Source organism: Stegodyphus dumicola, chromosome 2, assembly GCF_044657685.1.
Source record: "Stegodyphus dumicola isolate Sdum_Otavi_A_Nest chromosome 2, ASM4465768v1".
NCBI lineage: Eukaryota > Metazoa > Arthropoda > Arachnida > Araneae > Eresidae > Stegodyphus > Stegodyphus dumicola.
The window spans coordinates 158,410,766-158,432,790 of record NC_140769.1 but is presented as its reverse complement, the minus strand read 5'-3'; the positions used below and the strand labels follow the sequence as shown (position 1 = coordinate 158,432,790).

Here is a 22,025-nt window from a genome sequence, read left to right as displayed (position 1 = left end):
GTATTGTTTATTGCCTACAGTGCGACTTCCTAGACTGCAGGTATTTGAAAGTGACGGGCATAATCTCAGTTAGTCAGGAAAAAAAGTCCGCATTTACGACATACTTACTTCCTTTTATTGAATATTATAGTCTCCATTCCTAGACTTTCTGGTGGTGGTGGGGATTTTTTATTCATTCATTTTTTCATCTGGTGGTTCAGAGGTCTGTATATTGAATGCCTGAATTTTGGACTTTGTATTGTATAATAGCATAATTTAATATATTAACTGCATTGTGTAAATTTGCTTTCAGTGTTGCCTTGACAAAAATAGTGATACTTATTTATCACTCAGTTTAAATTTGCTGCTGCGAAAAATAACGGCCAAATACAAGCACAAAGCTGAAAAAATTATACATAGGTATGTATATTTCATGGCCACTTTAAAATGATTGTTTTCTGAGGAGTTAAAAGCTGTGACAGGAAAAAAAAAATATTTTAAAGAAAATTATTACTATATTAAAATAAAGTATAATTAAATTATATATTATTTATTCAGAGGGTTAATCTGAAATGCTCTAAGAGAATGTTAAGTATATTTATCAAAGATAATGCCATGTAATAGAAGTAAATAATGATAGAAAGAAATTTCTCCTTCAACATATCAATCATAATCCGTAACTGTAATTAGCAGGTTTTTAATTAGTGATTGCAAAGAATAGAATTTTTAAGTTAAGAGCCTATGTACAATAATGTTAGTTATCCACATACAGAAGCATTGGCGTAAAATTAATTTTTTAATCTATTTGAAATAAAATATAATATTTACTGTATATTGGAAAGCTCTTTGAGTTTTACACTAAACTATTCCTGTTTTAAGAGTACTTAGGAGTATTTCTTCCCTATTCTTTTGTAATATTGTCGCCGAAAAACAGATCAGTTTGCCTTCATTATGTAAGTCATTCAATAATTAGAAGAAAGAAAGAATTGAAGTCTTTTTATATTTATTAAAAAAAATGAAACAGGCAATAATGCTGACTGCCAGGAGAGCATTAACAGCTGTAAGAAAAATAGTTATAATATGCAGATAGTGTTAGAGATCGCATGCATTATATCATATGATTGAAAAGAGAGCTTACATACTGCATAAAGCTTTGAAGGAGTATTTGAATATGAAAACTGATTAATTAAGAAGGAACAGAGTGGTGTATTTGATTGTGGAAATGCCATTACCATTTTTCTAAGGGTAATAGTTTCTTTTTCTTTCCATATTGCCTTTTGCTTACAGCGATATTATGAAGTAGTGAAATCTACAGATTATTTTTAGATGAGAGCATTGAAGTTTGTTGTTTTGATAATTTCTTGCTATTTTATCACTCATTCAGATTTAAAAATAACATTTTATTGATGCCTTCTAAGAACTAACTGATTAACTAAATCATTAGATTGCATACTACTTGATTACCAAATTTCTTTTGATCTGATTGTCTTAATCTTCTATAGAGAATACTGTAAAATGTACTATATGTAAAATACTGTAAAATGTACTGTACTATATGTAAAATACTGTAAAATGTACTGTACTATATGAAAAATATTGTAAAATGTAACGTCTTCTATAGACAATACTGTAAATGTAAATTTAGTACTGTAAAATGTTTACATATTCAAACATTTTGCAGTATTATTATTTCAATTGCATATAAAGAATGGGAGAAAAACTGTTTTTCTCTGAAAGCAACTATAATGCGAATTAATCAAATTTTATAAAATGTTTTGAAAGTTCTGCTCTTTCATTAGTTGTATAATTTTAGTTCATTTTTGACATGGTATTTGTAATAATTAATCTTCTATAGGTTCAGCCTATGTTTACAGTTAATATTTTTATTTAATTTTGTTTTACAGTATAGGGTACTTTATTGTATTTATTCACTCAAGAGAATGTACATTAACTATTAATTTTATTTTCCCATTTAATATTTTTTCTTCCTTACTCTGGATTTTTCTCAGAATAAAGTGTTAGATAATTATAAAATGAAATTACCCAAAGAATATCTTATTAAATATCAATATATTGTACATCAGAGATGTATTGTAAATAGTTCAATAACATGAATCATGGATTATAATATTAATTTATGTCAGTTTGGTGTTCTTTTGAAATGGTGTGCCGCATAGCACAAAAACCTCACAGAAACTCACCCACTCCCTTATTTGTGTGACAACCTATTGGTTTTTCATATTTCAAAACTGGCAGCTATGCACATTTAGTACTAGCTCCAATAGTAAGCTTTCTTTTCAGATGTTTGATTAACAGTAATAAGATCTCTTTTCAATTCTTTGATTGATGACTACCTTCTTTGGCACTATATGTGCATGCTTATAACTTTCTTTACATTGATGACTGCTTTTCTATCAACTGACTTTATTGCCAGTATAATAGGTTTTCGGCTGTAGCCTTCAGTATTTTTTTATTTAAAGGATTTTATAGTGGACATGTGGTATATTTATAAAAATGTTATTTGATACTTTTATGGCCAAAAATTAATGAATTAAGATAATTTTCTCAAAGAAAATCTGGCCCAATTTATCACACACAGCATAGAAGTAATTTGTTTAATTTTGTCTTTGAGTTTCTTGCTTATATATTTAAACATTTTACAGTATTATTATTTCAATTGCATAAAAAGGATAGGAGAAAAATTGTTTTTCTATGAAAGCAACTATAATGAGAATTAATTAAATTTTATGAAAGGTTTTGAAAGTTCTTTTATTAATTGTATAATTTTAGTTCATTTTTCTCATGGCATTTGTAATAATGTGAAGGCTGGGAAATATGAATCAATATTATAAATTTTTAAGCATATTTGAATGAGCAATTCACATTTTGTGCATAACTGTTTTGAAAATATGTTAGTACTGCAAACAAAAGAAGGCTAAAGCACAGTTATATTCATAAATTTTGCTTTCTATCTTTGCATACGTAAATGTTAACATTAATTGCATGCTATACATACATGTATAATCATTAATTACGTATATTCAGCAGATTTTTAATAAAAAAAAGTACTTCAAAAGGCATGATATCTTTTCCAAAACTATATGGGCAGTGAGGTTAAATTCACTTCATTGCATCCTATCACCAATGTGTTGATTTGTAAAGTCATTAGTAAGAAAAGTGTGTGAAATCTTCATTTAATAAAGTGATATTAATAAAATATAAATTTCAGAAAACGGTATTTACAGTTCGCATGACTTATGTTATTTTACATACAGCAATGTTTATCTTTTAGGGACATATCAAGAGGCAAGGAGCAGATTGCTATTCAGTGTGTAAATGCTGTAGATGATGAGCCACCACCTTTAGATTTCTTATATGTAACCGAAAATTGTGAAACGATGCCAATCAAAATTGATCGAACTATTACATCTTTGCAGGTTTGTAATGTAAAAATTTATTATTATTATTATTTTGTTGTTGTTCTGGGTACATAAATTTTGAAATATTAATAATTTAACTAAATAAATTTATAACTGATTTTAATTACTAATTTCTCTGCGTGATTTTAATAAATTATTTATAAAGCTTTTGTATATAAAATTATATTTTACAAAAATCTTGAATAAATTTAAATGTTTATTTTAATAATTAAAAATCTTTTTGTAATGGGTATTATTAAAAATAAGTTAGCTGACTAAATTATTATGCTTAAGTTGACGGGAAATAGTTTTTAGACATAGTGGATGGTTTTACTAATAGTCGTTTTATTTAATCAATTCATCCAAATATGCATAGATGAAATTAGGTAAGTTAAAAAAAGTGCTATTTTATGAACAAGGTTGAAATAAAAGATGTTAGTTATTTATTTTCTATCCTTATGGAAGTAGAACTTTTCAATCCCTTTTAAATCAGTAATCTTTCAGTGTGCTATGTGTTTACAATTTTTAATTATTCAAAGCAAAGTTTAAATTTGAGGAGTTTCAGTTGGGCTTTTTATTTCTTTCAAACTTGCACATTATCACAATTTTAATTACATAATTTTTCCTCCTTATTTTACAGTCTTGCCATTGTGAAGATGATTGCTCAACACCAAGCTGTAGCTGTTCCAGCATTAGTTATCAGTGTTGGTATGACAAGGTAATTCATTCCCCTCTAAAATTGTGCTTTCTTAAACTTTTTAAATTAATCAACTGTAGGACAAAATTAAAAGGTTACATGCCTATTTTTTAAATAAATTAAACATTTTAGAAAATTGTTAATTAAGATAACTGGATTCAAGTACTGTAGAGGCAATGAACGTTTACACAAAAATGTTACCATATATATTGATACTGAAAAATAGAGAAATTTTAATGCAAGAATAATCCCCCCCCTTCCCAATAAATAAAATACAGAGTCCAAGATCTAGAAATGTTGAAACTTCGGCATATTTAAGAAATTTCTGGATTTTAGAGCATTATGTTAAATCTAGTAAGATGATATGTAGATGTGGCAACTCTAGAGACTTCACTTACTGTTTAGGTTAGGTAGAAAAGTGCTAAGTCACCACAGGTGGGCACCAAAGCAGTTGCAACCAGTGTGGCTGCTCTGGATGTGTCAAAACTTAGGGCAAAAGTGTGTGAATTTAGAGGAGCATGCAGCAGCAAAAGCTAGGGATGGCAGAATTTTTAGAATTTAGGGAAGGCACTTGAGCAGTGGAATTTAGGGAGATACTGGGGAGCAAAATATAGGATCTGCAAATCTTGCACTGCGTGGCAAAATGCTTTGTGCTGGCTCTGTACCTCCTCCTCACAACCACTTGAGGGCTGAAAGTGTGATCGGGGCAAACATTAATACAGCATCAATGAATGTGTTGCTATTGGCCATAGTGCAGTTTTCTAACCAGCAGGTATTTGAAAGTGACATATAAGAATCTCAGTCAGTTGTGTTTATGTTTTACCTGCTTCCTTTTGTTGTTATATTTTCCATTTTTAGACTTATTATAGGAGTATTTATTATTTTATTTATTTATTTATTTGGTTTGGATCTGGAGGTCGGGCTATTAGGTCATTCCAGATCTGGGATATCTGAACTTTAGACTGTGTACTGCACGTGCTTTGCTGTTCTGTATTACGTCATTTGTTTTTTAAGAATCAAACTTTGTATAATTGGGACAAAATGTTATGGTTTGTTTCACCATAATTAATTGGAATAAGTGCAGTGTTATAATATGTAGGTATTTTTAAATCATTGGCTTAGTTTTGCTTATTTATCCACAATAAAATCAGTTACTGTCTTGTTTACATTTAAAACTCATGCAAATATTGCCACTTCCTCCTTACCCCTCCTCCATTTGAAATGAGATAAAATGATCATGTGAAAATAAGCATTTTTCAGGTTATATAATTTATCTACTAATTTGAAAAATTTTCATTTGGATTACTTATTTATTAGGCAATGTGCCTCATGTATTTTAGTAGAGAAAATGTAAAATTTCTTGATTAGAAATTTGGGGGGGGGGAAAAAAATCTTTTTGAGTTATTCTTTTTAATTTTAGGAAGGACTGCTACTTCCTGATTTCAATTTACTTGATCCTCCTATGCTTTTTGAGTGCAACCGTGCTTGTTCTTGCTGGAGTTTAAATTGTCATAATCGAGTTTTACAAAACGGAATAACGTAAGTATTATTTTTAAATTCAAATACATCTTGAACCACTAAAAAATTATTTGTTTTAACATAGCATTTATAGTTGAAATTTGAAGCAAGATTTTATTTCTGTTTTTGAGGCAGAAGCATTAAAAATAAATAAAAAAATTTGTCATTGAAGAGTTGATGGTATAAAATGGGCTAAATTATTTTTAAATGCACTTTATTTTATTTGTTATGGGTAAATTAATTTCCAAATTTTTATACTCAATATAGTTTATGCCACTATAAATCCACCAGAGAATGCTGATGATCAATGAGTGCAAAGTTTTGGTTAATAGGGTACATTGCTTTGACATATTGTATATGCTTTTTACTTTAAATCATAAGTTGTATTTTAATTTCAAAATTTTATGAGTTCTTTGACGCATTTCTATTTTCTCATCTGAATCTGTGTTAGTGGTCAGCATTGTTAATTATAAGTACCTGTGACAAATATCAGTTTAATATTATGCAGTCTATTTAATATAAAATTAAGTATTTATTTCGTGTAAAATTTCTGTTTTTGAAAATGGAGAAATCGTTTTAAGCTGATAGTTGTAGAGTCATTAGCTTCTATTGAGGCAGGAACATGAAAAATGTTCTCTTTCCTAACTGGGATTCGAACTTTGGACCTCTTGAATACAATCGAGCATGCTTCCAATTACACCACAAAAGCACGTAGAAAGGAAGGGAAAAAATACCATATCTACTTGCCCTTTTAAAGGGCGACTGAGAAGAAAGGGACTCTGTTGTCAAATCCTTGTGCCAATGAATTATCATACACCACCTTTTAGTTAGGGTGCCAAATTGTAGAGTCATTTAGAATTTTTTTGAAAGTCAGAAAACTGAAGAAATCTGCATTGCCCTCACTTGGATTGAAACTTTAGATCTCCCAAATATGCATCGATTGTGCTTCCAGTTACACCACAAAGGCATGCGAAAGGACGGAGAAACTACTCTATGTAGTAATCATCTAAAATCCTTGTATTCATCCAAACAGCTACGTTTTAAATTAAATAGAATTTTGATTTGTTTTCATGTGTTTGATTATAATTTTCATTTAGAACTAGACTGTATTATATAGATTTGTCACTGATTTATACTAGAAGTCAAGGTTTTTTTCTCTAAATAAGCTTAAAATAATAGTACAATAATTGCTTGGCAACTTTTAGTGTATTATTTTGGTCTTTCCTAAGGGCATTTGGCATCCATTTTGTGCAAATATGAGACATGTTTTGATAGCTCTTATACTATAATATTCAATTGAACAGCAAACTTGCAAATAGAAAAATGTCTTCTTTCTTTATTAGTCCAAAGGACGTTAGCTCAGAAGGGCTGTTAATTTCGTATTGGCATTTTGCGTTGAAAAAACTTTAAATGTCCGTTTCACTTTTCAAACTGTTGCCATCAAATATTACAGCCCTGTATTATATTTAAAGAAATTAAATAATGAAGAATCTTATGTATGTTTCTTGCCTTGTGATAAAACGACGGTACCTAGAACCATCAAATTTTGAATAACGTACCTTTTGATCTGAATATAGGCATCTGGAAACCCAAATTTGGAATTTTCTTTATTACCTATTTCATATTTTGTAAAACGTTTGACGAATTTTGTATTAACAAACTCAACAATTTCAAAGTGAGCAATGGCAACACTGTATGGAAAAAACTATTTTTATCTCCAGCATGCAAGACTCTACCAGAAATTCTTAAGATATGCTCATTTTAAAATTATTTTGCGATATTACTGTTGAACTGAATTTTATGATTTGAGTGCGAAGAATATGATATTTAATATAAATAAAGGTAACCCACAAAACATTAAAAAACGCCCGTTTGGGCATAATGTAAAATCTGAAAGCTTTTAGATTTTTCTATCTTTTATTTATTTCTTTTTTAATATTTGTTCTGGTGTTGATAGTTTAATGTTATTTTATTTCACACACAAAGTTTGTGGGCCATCTCTGAAAGGTTGCCCTACATTTCTTCATAATACAGTCAAAAGTCTTTAATCCGGACTCGTCGGGACTTCGGCGATTCCGGATTATAGATCATCAGTTTAAATCTGGTAAGATGGCATGCAGAAATTATAAAATTAAAAATATGAAACCCTAATTTATGAAATAAAGAGCAATTATAAAGGGTATCAAAATAAAAAAAAAAGGTTAATATTTATTTGTTTACTTTATTAAACATTTCTTTCAACTCGCACGTAGTCGAAATTAGAAAATTGCACACAGGAAACTATTTGATGTGTATTCGTGATATTTATAATGACGAGGAATTTGATTTAAATCATGTCAAAGACGGAGTACATCGAGATGAAATACTACATTTAGTAAGGAATTATAGGCCAAATAAAATAAAAACATCTGCCCTGAAGACAAGGATAGTGCTGACAGATCAACTTCCAATTCATTGCGCGCCACGACGTCTCTCCCCGCAGAGCATCGTGAAATTGATAAAATGATTTTGGAATGGTTAGAGAAACAAAGGATATGCCTTTATCCATTTTTTGCAGCAATTACACATTTTGTTTGATGGACATCTAAACATGCATTCGCTTTGTAGATCCTTTGGCAGCTCCAGAATCAGAAATTCTTTTTGACATAATCGAAAGTTCAAGCTTACTTTTATAAAATTGCTCTAACAGTCTGCAAAAAATAATAAGCCGTATCCAATTAGAAGATTGAGAAATAACTCAATCTGCAACATTAACTGAAATAGTTAATTAGATTAATTTTAGCTTAGCTTATACCGTGCGTTATACATTAAATGCACATGCGTAAACGCATAAACGCATGCTTAAAGGTGTTATGCGCTTGCTTAAACGCATATGCGCATGCATAAAAACTACGCATGCACAGAAAGTTTGTAGCTTTGAGGTCCGGATTATGGACGTCCGGATTAAAGACTTTTGACTGTATACTTTTAGAATCACTTGAAATGTGTCACAGTCTCTTTCGCATAACTAGACATAAATTCCATTGTGTTATTTTTCTAATTACTGATGTATTATTTTCATCTGCCATTTGATAAACATTAAGAAGTCTTACTCTGGATGTGTTGTTAGAAGTATATTTCTGTACATCAAATGTACTTGTTTTCATCATAACACGTTTGTGCTCCCTATTCACATATTACTTTACAGTTACTATTGAAAAGAATCAAGCACACTGTGATGTACATAAATTTTACTTATATTATCAGTTTTCATTTACAATTATATTTAAGCACCAAATTCTTCATTTCTACCGTATTAATGTGTATATATATATATATTAATATATGTGAGAAACATATTCAATTATTGCAAATAAACAGCATTTAAAGCTGAAGTCATAATGTTCTGTATTCAGAAAGCTTTTTGTCTGCTCTTTCACCTTGCCATTATTGTCTGTCGATAAAGCGCACAATAAAATAATGAAAGATCCCCTCTTTTTTTAAAAAAAAAAAAGTATTCTTGCCTTTTGAAATTTATTATTTTAATGCTTTTCTGCATATTCTTATTTTCATTTTTCTATAAATTTCATCTTGTAATTTTCTTAGTCAACTTTCACACATGATAGCTCTTGATCTACTCATCACATATAGTCATTTGGTGTTTTTTTAAGGTGTCGTTTGCAGCTCATTCGTACAAAAGGTAAAGGTTGGGGTGTTCGAACACTAAAGGATGTTCCAAAAGGAGCTTTTATTTGCGAGTAAGTAATATATTGATATATGTCATTTCACTGATTACAAATTATTCATGTAATTATTCTTGTATTTTGTTACCCAAATTTATTTATGAAAATGCTTATTGATATAAAAATTTGTATAAGGAAAGTGGAGATTATTGTGTTATAATGAATGCTTGTAGAAGACATTTCGAGTAATGCAAAAAATGAGGATGAGACTTTCAAATGAATGTCTTGAAAATTCAGTTAATTATTAACAGAGATGTGTGTGAACCCTGATTTACAAAATTAATGAAAGGGTATTACAAATTAATGAACCATATTATTCATACACCTTTATTTTTGACAGCAACTTTAGGTTACTTTAACTACTACATCGTTTCCCTATGGACTGACTAGTTGATTTTGAAAGGCTTCATCAGTAACTTTAAGCCCTAATATAACATATATATATGTAAGATAAAAATATGATGGAAATTTATTAACAAATTAAAACTCATAGGAACAAATTGGTTTAGTTTATTTAATTATGGCAAAGCACTAGAGGGCTATGTGCCTAAGGGGAGGGATGCCTTCGTGGAAGACTTTCTAAAGGAAACTGGCTTATGCAGACATTGCACATGAGGGAAACAACCATACAGCCAACCCATTTGCTGGGATTTGAACCTTGGACTGAACTACCAGTGTTCAGCGACTTACTCATTTGGTCACTGGTGGGCTTGGAACAAATTGGCAATAGACCTTTAAATTATTAATTTCAATGTAAGCACATTCCTGTTTGTTTTTCGTAACTTTGCCTTTAGTAACCGCAATGCAAAAACTTTCTCATCTGCTGTGTAGGATTAAAGCAAAGTGGTCTGAAATTATAAATACTCTGACCATGATTAATGCACTCTCTTTTGCTGTCTATGCTTGCAAACTAAATGACATCTCATGCTTAGCTGCTTCTGTTTATTTTTAAAAATATAATGCATCATACTCAAAATTGTGGGTTGCAGATTGTCCCTATCATGCTCGCCATACCACAGATTAATCAACAAGAAATAAAGATATGTTTGGATTATCAATTGATTTTGTAATTCTTCAAAAACTCCCATCATCTACTATGTTATTGATATTTCAGTGATCTTCTAAACTTCAATCCACTCATGACTGCAAAATAATTGGTATCTTCCCTAGTCAAGCACTCATCTAATATCAAATTATCTGCAACAAAATATTCAATACATATATGCTTATTTGAGTATTTAAGATGGCCATTGGCATTTTGATATTATTTGAATTATAAAATCATTCAAAGCTACTGACGACACTTTTCAAAGTGACGAGTGTGTCTTGGTGGAAATGGTGAAGTGGCTAAAGTGGTTTGAAGTAAGGTTTAAGACATGCGAGAAGAGAGGGAGAAAAATAGATAAAAAATTTCTGGATAATTATGGTTTTAATTTCTGATAAATATTATAATGAGTAATGCATATAAATCAATGACTTGGAACACATATTAATAAAAATAAGAAATGCTATCAATGTTGAATTTTGATTTTAAGCTGTTAAATTAAAAATATATGTTTTATAAAGGCTTCAATGAAGGTGTGTATTAGTGATGTAAATATCTTCATAATGAAGGTAAATTAATCAAAATAAAGGCTATAGTAAGTAATTTTATAAATTTAGCTTATAAATGCTGTTTATATACAATACTTCATGAGCAGACTGAAAAAGCTATGTCACTCAGAAGGTCAAACAACCTATATTAGCTAAATTTGTATAATTGAACTTAATTTTGTTGCTTGTTTTCATTACCTTCCCTTCATCAGAATAATATTAATAGAACACTAAAGAATACAAGAAAATATATTAAATAACAAGTTAATAGGTATTATGTAGCAGAAAATTTTATGATTGGTCATGCCACTCATGTAAAACTTCCTTGTCTTCAAAAATCACAAACTAAAAATATAAATGTTTTGTCAGTTGATGTTAGGAATATGGGAAGTATTGTATTACTGTTATTAGATTTCTTATTCTTAAAGAGGGAGAATTAAGATTGAAGTTGGAGAATTCATTCCTTCCCCTTTGCTTAGAAAGTATTAAAAGAATAATTGAATTTTTTGTAGGTATGTTGGAGAATTAATATCAGATTCTGCTGCTGACAAACGGGCTGATGATTCATATTTATTTGATTTAGATAACAGGGTAAGTTTTTTGAAATGTTACCTTATTTGATTATTCAATTTTAATGCATTTTAAATATCATATGAAAAATTGTTAAAAATATGTTCTGCATATACAAAACTTTCTTAAAGTTTTAGAGAATGGAAAATTTCTGAAATGTGACAGCAACAGAAGTGTTTACTGTCATTCTGAAAGATTTTTATTTTTGGTTATATTTGTTTGTTTCTCAAATCTGGAATTTTTTATTTGTATAAGAAGCAGTGCCAGTTTTTTAGATTCACTGCTGAAAAAATTTTAAAGGATCATAATCAGAAATATTGAACCTTTCAAACTGTATCAAAAGTTCTTCATAACGGTTGTAGTAAATAAGAAAGGTTATGTGAGCAATCAGTTGAAAGCATGAAGTGTAAGTCTAAACTTTTAACAGATCAAGGGTTCCCAAACTTTTCCAGTGGGCAGCACAGAATTTAGTTATTTTTTTTATGGTTTCCTGGATGTAGTATTCTACCTTAATGTTAATCAGGCACAGAAATTAAAACAACATTTTAGTGAAAAATTTTAATGATTTTAATTGATAAGAAAATATACAAGTAAAAGAAACCTTCGGCAAATTAGAAAGTCAATGGGATAAGTAAGCTTGTTGATCCCCACACAATTCTTCAAATTGCAGAAGAAGGCTTGATACAGCTATTCCTTACTCCACCCTGAGTTTCGAACAATAATACAGTCTTTATTTCAGTGGCAACTGAAAATCCGGCTTCGCATAGATAGTTTGAGAGGGAATAAGGGTCCTCGGAGCTTTAGAACTTAAATTTAGATGCTCAATTTTGATTGAAATCCAAAATTCCATTAAATCTGAACAAGCAGTTTTTATTTTCAGGATGTTGTTGTAGGGAGCTTTGGAAGGTATTCCATGAAAAAGGACAGCAGTTCCTGCGGAAAACGATTTTAGCAGAAGTTTTGTATTGAATTCATCTTTGGTACAATGTAGAAAAACAATCTTGAGCACCACCATCATTCAATTTTCTTATCCGTAACTGCAGATTTTTCATAAATGTTGAAATCTTTTACAAGTTTCAAGATATGCATGTATTGCCCTGCAGAGACCATTTCAAGACATTTAATTTGTCAAGTAGGTTACACTAATATGCTAGTTTCAGGAAAAAGTCTCGTTCGGCAAAATACTTAGCAGTCCCATGACCTTCATCTTGCAGAAAAGTGTGAATATCTTGATTCAGCTCAAACGCATGGAACAGGATGTTGCTACTCAAAAGCCATTGGGAACTTCCATAGCAAAGCAAGGTCACAAGTTCAGCTTCCATGTCTTCACATAGCTTTTTTGAAAAATCTTGCTTTTAGTGGTCTATTTTTTATGTATTTTATTATGTCTGTGACACATTTTAATGCCAAATTAAGGACTGAGTGGCTTTGATGCAAATGCTTCCATGTAGATAATGCAATGGGTCCACACAGCATGTGGTGTTTTGCTGAAAATAAGTGCCTGCAGTCCTTCATAGTGATTTGACATTGATTAACCACATCAAGAGCAACTAGTTGAATGAGCTCTTCTGCGATAGTGTGCGATTTTTGCACTTCGTCACTCTGTGAGATGTGTGGAAAAACGCTAGCTGCAAGTTACTTGGAACTGACACTTGTTTAGTGAACACACTGCTTTGCTTTTGTAAATCTTGGAACTTTCTACTAAAATAATTGCTAGATTTGTCTATCAAGTTAGGGTAAATGGTTTCTAGATGTTTAGCTTACTCAGTAGTATATTTTCAAGTGCAAAGATTTTTTTAACATACAATACTTCTGTCATTCGTTGACTTTCATCGTTGTTTAGTTCTACTAAAATAAAACCAAAATGAAAGTAACTCTCTTTGTAGTTACAATAGTTTCGATTATTTTCTCTTCTGCCAGTTGTTGTTGCCTGTCACTCAACCTAGAACTATCACTACTATCGGTTTTCATGTTTAATAAAAATCTTTTCCATTTGCAAAATATCACTCGTCGATTTATTGCAGTCTTTCATCAAGATCATAACTTTTTTATAGATGTATAAGATTAGAAGACCTTCCCTGAAGTTCAAGAGCTTGATACTGATGGTCACGAAAGGAAAAAAAGAAACATCAACAGATGCCAATGCTGAAAAGCCAAATATAGCAATCTTGTAGTAAGAGGTGCAAAACATTTAAAGAATAATTTAGTACATATCTGATACAGTAACACAGAGTTACTGAAAATTGAAAGTACAAAGTGATAGAATAAGATAGTGCTTTAAAAAATGAAACTGAGAACTAGAATTACTTTAAATTAAAATGAGAAATAAAAATGTTAAAAATATTATTTAAATGGAATTAAATGAACAACTGAAATAGCAATATAAAAAAAATTAAGAAACCAATATTTTAAGAAACAGAATAAAAAAATTAATGAAAAATATGTAGTGTTCAGTGCAAGTCTAGCTTCTCCATCAAGCAAGGCTTTGCACTTGTCCTTACTTCATGGCACCTCAGGGTGCCATGGTACACAGTTTGGGAAACCCTGTAATAGATAGTTAAATTTGAATTCAATAAGTTATATTAGCATTTAAATTATATTTGTGCCATTGATAACTGCAGATTATTTTAGAAATTTTTAATAGCATATATAAGTATGATGTATTTGCTAAGCAGTTTATTATGGGAAATTATTAATGTATGATGAAACCAAAAAAAGAACGAAGAACAGGTTTAATAACTGTAATTAACCTTTAATATGGCCTTTTAAAAAATTATAGTTATTCTATATTTTGGTAGATAAGATATTTTTTTCCTTTTTTTAATTCATCATTTTTTTTTTTTTTTTTTTTTTAAAGATCATTCATTTTTCTTATTATATCAGGTATAGCAAACCAAACTTTTTTTATACAAAGCTTGAATTCTCTTTCTAAATTAAAAATTGTTTTGTTGCTTTCTAAAAATTCAACTTTTAAAAGGAAAATTTCACTCCATATGTTTTTGTTAAGTGTCTCTAATAATACATGAGAAGATTTTCCTGACCATCATAAGCAAGTGAATACTAAAAATTAATATATATTTCTTTTTCACATATTTTGTTACATAAATTTAAATTAAACATTTAATTCTGTCTTAGATTTTTGTTCTCTTTCAACTGTGCTTGAATGCTGCTCTTCTCTGGTAAGTTTCATATTTTATCTTCTTTTCTTTAGGATGGTGAAACTTATTGCCTAGATGCCAGATATTATGGTAACATTAGTCGTTTTATAAATCATCTTTGTGATCCTAACCTAGTTCCTGTGAAGATTTATGTTGATCACCAAGACCTCAACTTTCCTCGTATTGCATTCTTTAGCTCTCGAGAAATTAAGCAGTATGAAGAGCTTGGGTAATTATTCTGTGTTATTATATTTGTCATTTTTCATGCATTATATTTCCCCCCCCCTTCTAAAATACACTTATGTCCATAAATTAAGGATAATTGAGTCACGCAGAAATTGAACTCTAAAATAAATATATCACCTGTAAAATCACTACACACATCTTCAAGAATCATATGCAAATTTCAGGAAGTAACCAGATGACACCGATGGTACGTCACAATACGAGAGTGTAAAAGAGTGATATATAAGGAATACAGGCAAAGAAGTAAAATTGTTCACAGGCGCTTTATAAGCATTTCAGTGCAATAACCGGATAGTTGTGACACAAAGGATGCAATTGGATGATTTTTTACGTGGTAGAATTATCGGCCATCTTGACTGTGTGCGTACCCAACTGCAAGTATCAGACGAACTTGGAATTGCCCAGAGTGTCATCTCCAGGCTTTGGCGACGATTCCAAGATGATGGTAATGTGAGTAGACGTTACAGCACAGGTCGCCCCAGAGTTACAACGCCGAATGAGGACCGGTTTTTGGCAGTTATTGCCAAAAGAAACAGGCGGAGCACAGCCTCAGACCTGTCTCGTCAGCTCTCTTCAGCCACTGGTATGACAATTTCAAGGCAGACCGTGTACAGACGCTTAGGGCAGATTGGTCTAAATGCTTGTAGACCTGTCAGATGCGTTCCACTTACCGCAACTCACTGTCGCCTGTGGTTAGCCTGGAGTAGAGAGCATGCATTGTGGACACCGCAACACTGAGCTTGTGTGATGTTTTCCGATGAGTCCAGGTTTAGCTTGCAGTCTAATTATCAACGGACTTTCATATGGAGAGCTGCAGGTACCCACTACCACCACGAAAACATCATTGAATGACACCATTACGGTGGTGCAGGAGTGCTCGTTTGGGATGGAATTATTCTGGGTTTTAGAAATGACCTGCATGTTCAAATTGGAACCATGACAAGCCAAATCTACCGGTACGTCATTCTGGAACAACACGTATGTTTTTTTGGCGCACAAATTGTGTTTATGGATGACGACGCCCGTCATCACCATGCAAACATTGTAAGCGAATGCCTTCAATCGGAGGATATCGCCCGTATGGACTGGCCAGCATTCTCACCGGACTTGAATCCAGTAGAGCACGTGTGGGACATGCTTGGCTGACGAGTTGCAGCCCGTCAACCTCCTCCTACATGTCTACCGGAACTTCGGAAAGCATTGCTTTCTGAGTGGTATAATATCTCCCAAGATCAGATCGATAATTTGATACTCAGCATGCCTAGGCGTTGTATGGACTGTATTGCATCGTCTGGGAGACATACAATGTATTAACAATCATACCAACCATGTAATATTGATTTTTTGTAAATAGGTTTTTTTTTTTTTTTTTGTAATTTGCTCCAGGGAGAAAAAATCGCTAATGTTTTTAATAATATCAAACATATAGCATCTTTTTTTGCTCTTTACCTTTTGTTTAATAAATAAGCTTTACAAATAAGTCAAATTTGTTTTGCTTCTAATTCTTCCTTTGCCTGATTTTGCATTATCCTTAATTTATGGACATAAGTGTATTTCCAGTCATGTAATACTTATGGGTTAATGAAACAGGGTGAAATTATTACATTACCCTTTGAAGTAGTAAAAGAAAAGCACTCAATGTAAGTATTATAATTTGATATTTAATAGGTTGTTAGCTGTCAGTCAATGTAAATATTGAGCAGTATTCAGTAATTGAGTTCTTGGCAAAAAAAGATGGCTGACGATTATATATGAACACTAAATTGCCGACTGTGGTGATATCTAAGGTGATACATCTTCCTATACAACCATCAAAAAGGCAGATGGATGACTGTATTTAGACATAAGAGAGTTTTACCTTGATGATGTCGTGTCAGATTGCAGTTTGGATGTTACTATTGAAGAAATGTATTCTCAATTCTATGGAATCTATGACAGAAAATAGCCAAGTGAAAATTTCTGAAATTACTTCTGAAAGAATATTGAAATCATAAATGAAGAAACATTGGATTGACTGTCCTTGGGAACTGCAGGGGCATGAAGAGAGACTGTTGCTTATCAATTATATACAACAGAAAATGTTTGACATGTGTTTAATATGCTAACCTGTTAATTCAATTCCAATAAGCCACGAAGTGACTTCAAAATTGAAATAGGAAAAGTACAGGAAAAAGAGCAAGGCATATTATGGTTTCATATCTGAAATAAAAGTAAACTCTGTAAAGTAATTATCACTGGAAATATAGAAGTCTGTTCAAACTTGCATGTGATTATTGCTTGGATGGAGAAATTAAATAATTCAGTGCACAAATAATAGTTTCTTATCAGTATTTTTTTTTTTTTTTTAATCTCTAGAACAGGCTGAAAAAGTATTCTGCATGCAAATAAGGAAATTTACAAGGATCTTTGTATAAGAATATAGTTCACCAAAGTTTGGCATTCATCTTTGTGTATATATATATATATATATATATATATATATATATATATATATATATATGTAAGGTAAAAAAGTTTAAATCAAAATTTTTTAATAAGTTTAAATCAAAATTAATAAGTTTAATAAGTTTAAATCAAAATTATAATTTAAAATGCATCTTAATTGCTCATTTTTAATTTGTCTCTAATAATAACTTTCTCTAAACTGCGTCATATCTAAAAAGTATTCCAGATTATGTCATCTTCAAAATACTGCATTGCCTATAAATTTTAGCCAATCAGATTAATGAAATATTTTACTATAAATATTGTGGCAATCCTACTCCCTTTCTCTGCTTGTGCTTGCTAGCTGAAGGACGGCTTTTGCTTTGTCTGCTTTGGTTAGAAATGTAATGCTCCATCATGAAAATTGTGGGGTGCAAATTGACTCCCATTGTGAAGTGCAACAAGTAATAAAGATATATTTGATATATTTGGAATATGAAGTGATTTTGTGATTCTTCAAAAGTCTCGATGGCCAAAATATGACATATATATGTGTGTGTGTATAAATTTGCAATAAAACGTATGTACATTTTTCTGTAACATTAGAATGATTTGAAGCTCAGTGATTCTTAATTGAAAAGATATTCATTTAATTAAAGTGCCCAACAGCGGCCGAGCGGTAAAATCGCTGAACAGTGGTAGTTCGGTCCGAGGTTCGAATCCCACGAACGGGCTGGCTGCATGGGTGTTTTCGTGGTTTTCCCCATGTGTAACGTGTATACGAGCCAGTTTCCCGTAGAAAGTCCTCCACGAAGGCTACCCTCCCCTTAGGCAGATAGCCCTAGTGTGCTTTGCCATAATTAAATACACCACACCACACCACACCAGCACCATTTAATTAAAATATTATACAGCTATATTATTGAGTTACTAGCTAATGTTGATTGTCATGTTTATGATATAGGATATTGTTTTTAGCATTACATTTCTGTGCATTTGTATCCTTTTTCTGCTTTTGAATTAATTTCTTTCTTGTATAAAATGTATTGTTGCATATGTATGGGGTCGTTATGAATTGAATGCACAAGTCCGATGAAAAATGAACAAAATTTATTATGTTAGCAAATAAAACAAAATGCCTAAATTTCCTCAGATATTCATACAGAATTACAATATCTCACAGTAGTTATCTTTTAACTACTCAAACATTCAACAGATCTTAATTCAGAATGGCTAGAGAAAGCTAATCCGCGAATTCGCTACAGTCAACAAGATCAGTTCTCTAAACAAACTCTTAAAAACAACAACTAACTAAATAACTAACGAGTTGAGGGGTTTTCATGCCGCTTATATAAGCTTTTTAAATGCGCGTAATTTTTAGTAATTGAATGACCAGTTTAAATATCTGTGATATAACAAGACTGGGGAATTTTTTAAATACTTTCTAATGATCAGATAAATAATTTAAAGTTTCTGTATATATGAAATTAGTTTTTTACCCAATATGTTGACCTTTTTTGTTATTTATTTATTTATTTTAAATTTTTCTTCCAGTTTTGATTATGGTGAAAAATTTTGGGCCATTAAGTACAAATCTTTTACGTGTGACTGTGGTACTCCCAAATGCAAATACTCCAAAGAGACTATTCATGACACTTTAGCTAACTATTATAGAAGACTGAAAGAAGAACAAATGGAAGAAAGTGTTCAGCAGCCTCCTGTACAACCTTTGTAAAACTGTAATTGGTTTGAATCATTGTTCATGCATTAACGCCATGTTATATCATAAAATGTTATTTACTTTTCATTAAAGAACATTTCTATCATATTGTGTAAAACTATTTGTAGCTGGGATTAAATGTGGATCAGATTTTGTACCAAATGTGAAGAATGAGTTTTATTCTTGGCTAGATGTACATAAAGTGTTTGAATCTTTATGATGGTCTGGAATTTTAATAGGTTATTGGCTGAATCTTAGAAAGCAGAAGCTTGTATAAACATATATAAATCTGAAATCAAATTACCTTGCTGTTTTGTATGAGTATTACAATTTTCATAGTCTTGATCAGTGATTCCTAACACCGTTTAGCAGAACATATGTCATTTTGCTATATGTTGATCTAGATGTTAAACTGTTGTTATTGTTTTTGCATTAGAACTGATCTTTTATCTGCCTGGTATTTTCCACTTTGTCAAGACAGAGTGTTATGGCTGACAGACCAATATGAAAATCATCTTTAAAATGCACTGGTCTGATTAATTAAGGAAAAGAAAAATCAGATTGAAGATTCACAAAAAGATGATTTTTAAGATGGGGACGGGGAATTAAATGGATATTTAATTCGACTTTCGACCTTGTGGAACTTTGATATACTATCTAAAGATATCTTAAGTAGCAAGATTATAACTCACAATATGCATAAGGTAAACTGTAAAATCTATGATCTCTTTGATGAATTTTAAATGAAATTTTTATTTTTGTTTTGTATCTGAATATAATTTTGTAAACAAGTTTGATGCATTTTCTATGTACTTGAGTTAATAATATTGATCTGTGGAAAATGCAAGAACCTATATTACATGCTGCAAATTATGTCCATAAAATGAATTTTTTCCCTTCTTTTATGTTGTTAATTTCATTACCTCCATGCAGCAAATAATATCAGTTAATGTAATATGGATTTACTTTATAAATCCTTCTTTTAATATCTGCATTTGGAATAATCAATAAGTAAAAGATCTAGGCATGGGCTCTAATCTCCTATTGTATCCAATCTCTTCACAAGAGTTTTGTATGTGAAATTCTCAGCATTTGAATTAAAATGGTTATTTAGGTTAACAAAGCAACAGAAGGGGATTTGGGGGGTGGTAGATTCTAGAGCAGACTTTTTTAAAATTTCAATTTAAATGTGTAATAACTCATCCTAAACACAAGTACTCATGATTGCAGATGATTTTGGCCTTCTGCGAAATTAGTTATGTTCAGTGCTTATGTTTATTGATGTTCTCAGAAATACTGGTCATTTTCAGATGTATTTTATATGAAAGGGTTTAATGGTAGTGGAAGGAGTGGATGCAAACATCTCTCACTGTACAATTGGTTGAAGCCTCTTCTCTGACTAGTTTTCGTGTCCTGGTCATTTTATCAGCCTATTCAATGCTTACATGTAACTTTGTATGTTTTTCACAGTGTTAACATGCTAATGAAAACATTGCTTTGTAAATAAACTTAAAAAAAAAAAAAAAAAAAAAAAAAAATTTAAACTTATCACAATTAAATTTTAGGAATGCTAATGATTTGCAATAAACATAAAGTAACTCATAATAAATGCCTTTAACCCTCTAAGCATTACAGGTTTGGTCCTGAAATTTTAAAAGTTTCCCACGATAGCATGAATAAGTGGTATTTTTCTTGATTAGAATTCCATACTGACCTTCTTGTTTTGTATCCTGACTCCGTCTGTTCCAATATGTATCCAATCCAAAATCTGATTGATTAAAATCTAATGGTAGTTTTCATGTGTAACAAATGGGAAAGCCATCCTTTAGTATGATATTTTACTTCAGTAATCCTTGAAGGTTAAATAGCAGTGATATGCATGGGGATGTAATTTCAAAGCAGTTAGTTCTTCTGCTTCTTAAATATGGTTGGATAATTTAAATGAAAGCGGTAAAATCAAAACTGTATCCATATATAACAGTAATATATAATATAAATTATACAGTGTAACAAAAATAACTATTCTTAAATTATTTTCTATTCTTAATTTGGGAAAAGCACAATAAATTATTCTGTGAGTACTGATGGACAGTACTGATTTGTAATTGAATATGAGAATATCGTCAGAAATTCAAAAAATTAAATTCTATGAAAGCAGTAAATTTCAGATGTACATAGGCTCTTATTCTTTTACACTTATAGTCTCTTATTTATTTTCTTTCCTATTCTTTATTCATCATAATATCTCATCCACATTATTGTTCTCAAAACATATTTAATACTTATTTTATGATGATCATCAACTAGTGCTTAACATATAGCTTAAAAATAATATATTTTAACTTTTGGAACATACTGTTCAAATAATCATAATTCAACCGTGGTATAGGATATTATTTTATGTATGATTATTCATTGAAAAGTTAAGAAATGACATTTAAATAACGTCACATTAATTATATTCAGCATTATCTTAACTCCAGTATAAAATATAGACATTCTCAATACAAAAATGTTTGTGCTTAGGGAATTCTAACATGAAAGAAAGCAGAAGTAATGAGATTGGAAAGGAAAGTATAAATTATTTTATGTTTAAAATCAGCATGTTTGTGTTAGCGTAAATCCTTATTTTTGATACATAGTTCTTTCTGAACTTCCAATAGCAGCACAACAAACAATTGTATCTTTTTAAATTAAAAAAAAAAAAAAAAAAAAAAATACTAAAATTATTGTCTAGAGTACTGACAACAGTTGCTTCCCATTGTAACAAGGGAGTGGACAAGGGGCCGGTAAAAGAAAAATATTGTGATGTGTTGACCTTAGATTAGTGGTAGGATTTCCACTATCTATGTCTTAACTTCATGGTTATGAAGAAATTCTGGACTATCATGGATAAATATTGTTATACTACCTGCTATACTGGAAAATGTATTATTAGTGTACTTTATACTTGATTTTATGTAGATATGATATTTGAGT

At 30.7% G+C, this 22,025-nt stretch overlaps 1 protein-coding gene across 1 annotated transcript in view; it reads left to right on the top strand.

The window, feature by feature from the left end:
* LOC118195909 (histone-lysine N-methyltransferase EHMT1-like) overlaps positions 1 to 20,584 on the top strand; it is a 115,657-nt gene extending 95,073 nt beyond the window's left edge. Inside the window, exons 17-24 of the mRNA XM_035367249.2 lie at positions 293 to 399; positions 3,272 to 3,416; positions 4,039 to 4,116; positions 5,516 to 5,634; positions 9,264 to 9,350; positions 11,441 to 11,519; positions 14,710 to 14,885; positions 18,881 to 20,584. Coding sequence (XP_035223140.1) covers positions 293 to 399; positions 3,272 to 3,416; positions 4,039 to 4,116; positions 5,516 to 5,634; positions 9,264 to 9,350; positions 11,441 to 11,519; positions 14,710 to 14,885; positions 18,881 to 19,061 — 972 coding nt within the window. The 3' untranslated portion in view covers positions 19,062 to 20,584. The remainder of the gene's footprint in view (positions 1 to 292; positions 400 to 3,271; positions 3,417 to 4,038; positions 4,117 to 5,515; positions 5,635 to 9,263; positions 9,351 to 11,440; positions 11,520 to 14,709; positions 14,886 to 18,880) is intronic.
* The last annotated feature ends 1,441 nt before the right edge of the window (positions 20,585 to 22,025 follow it).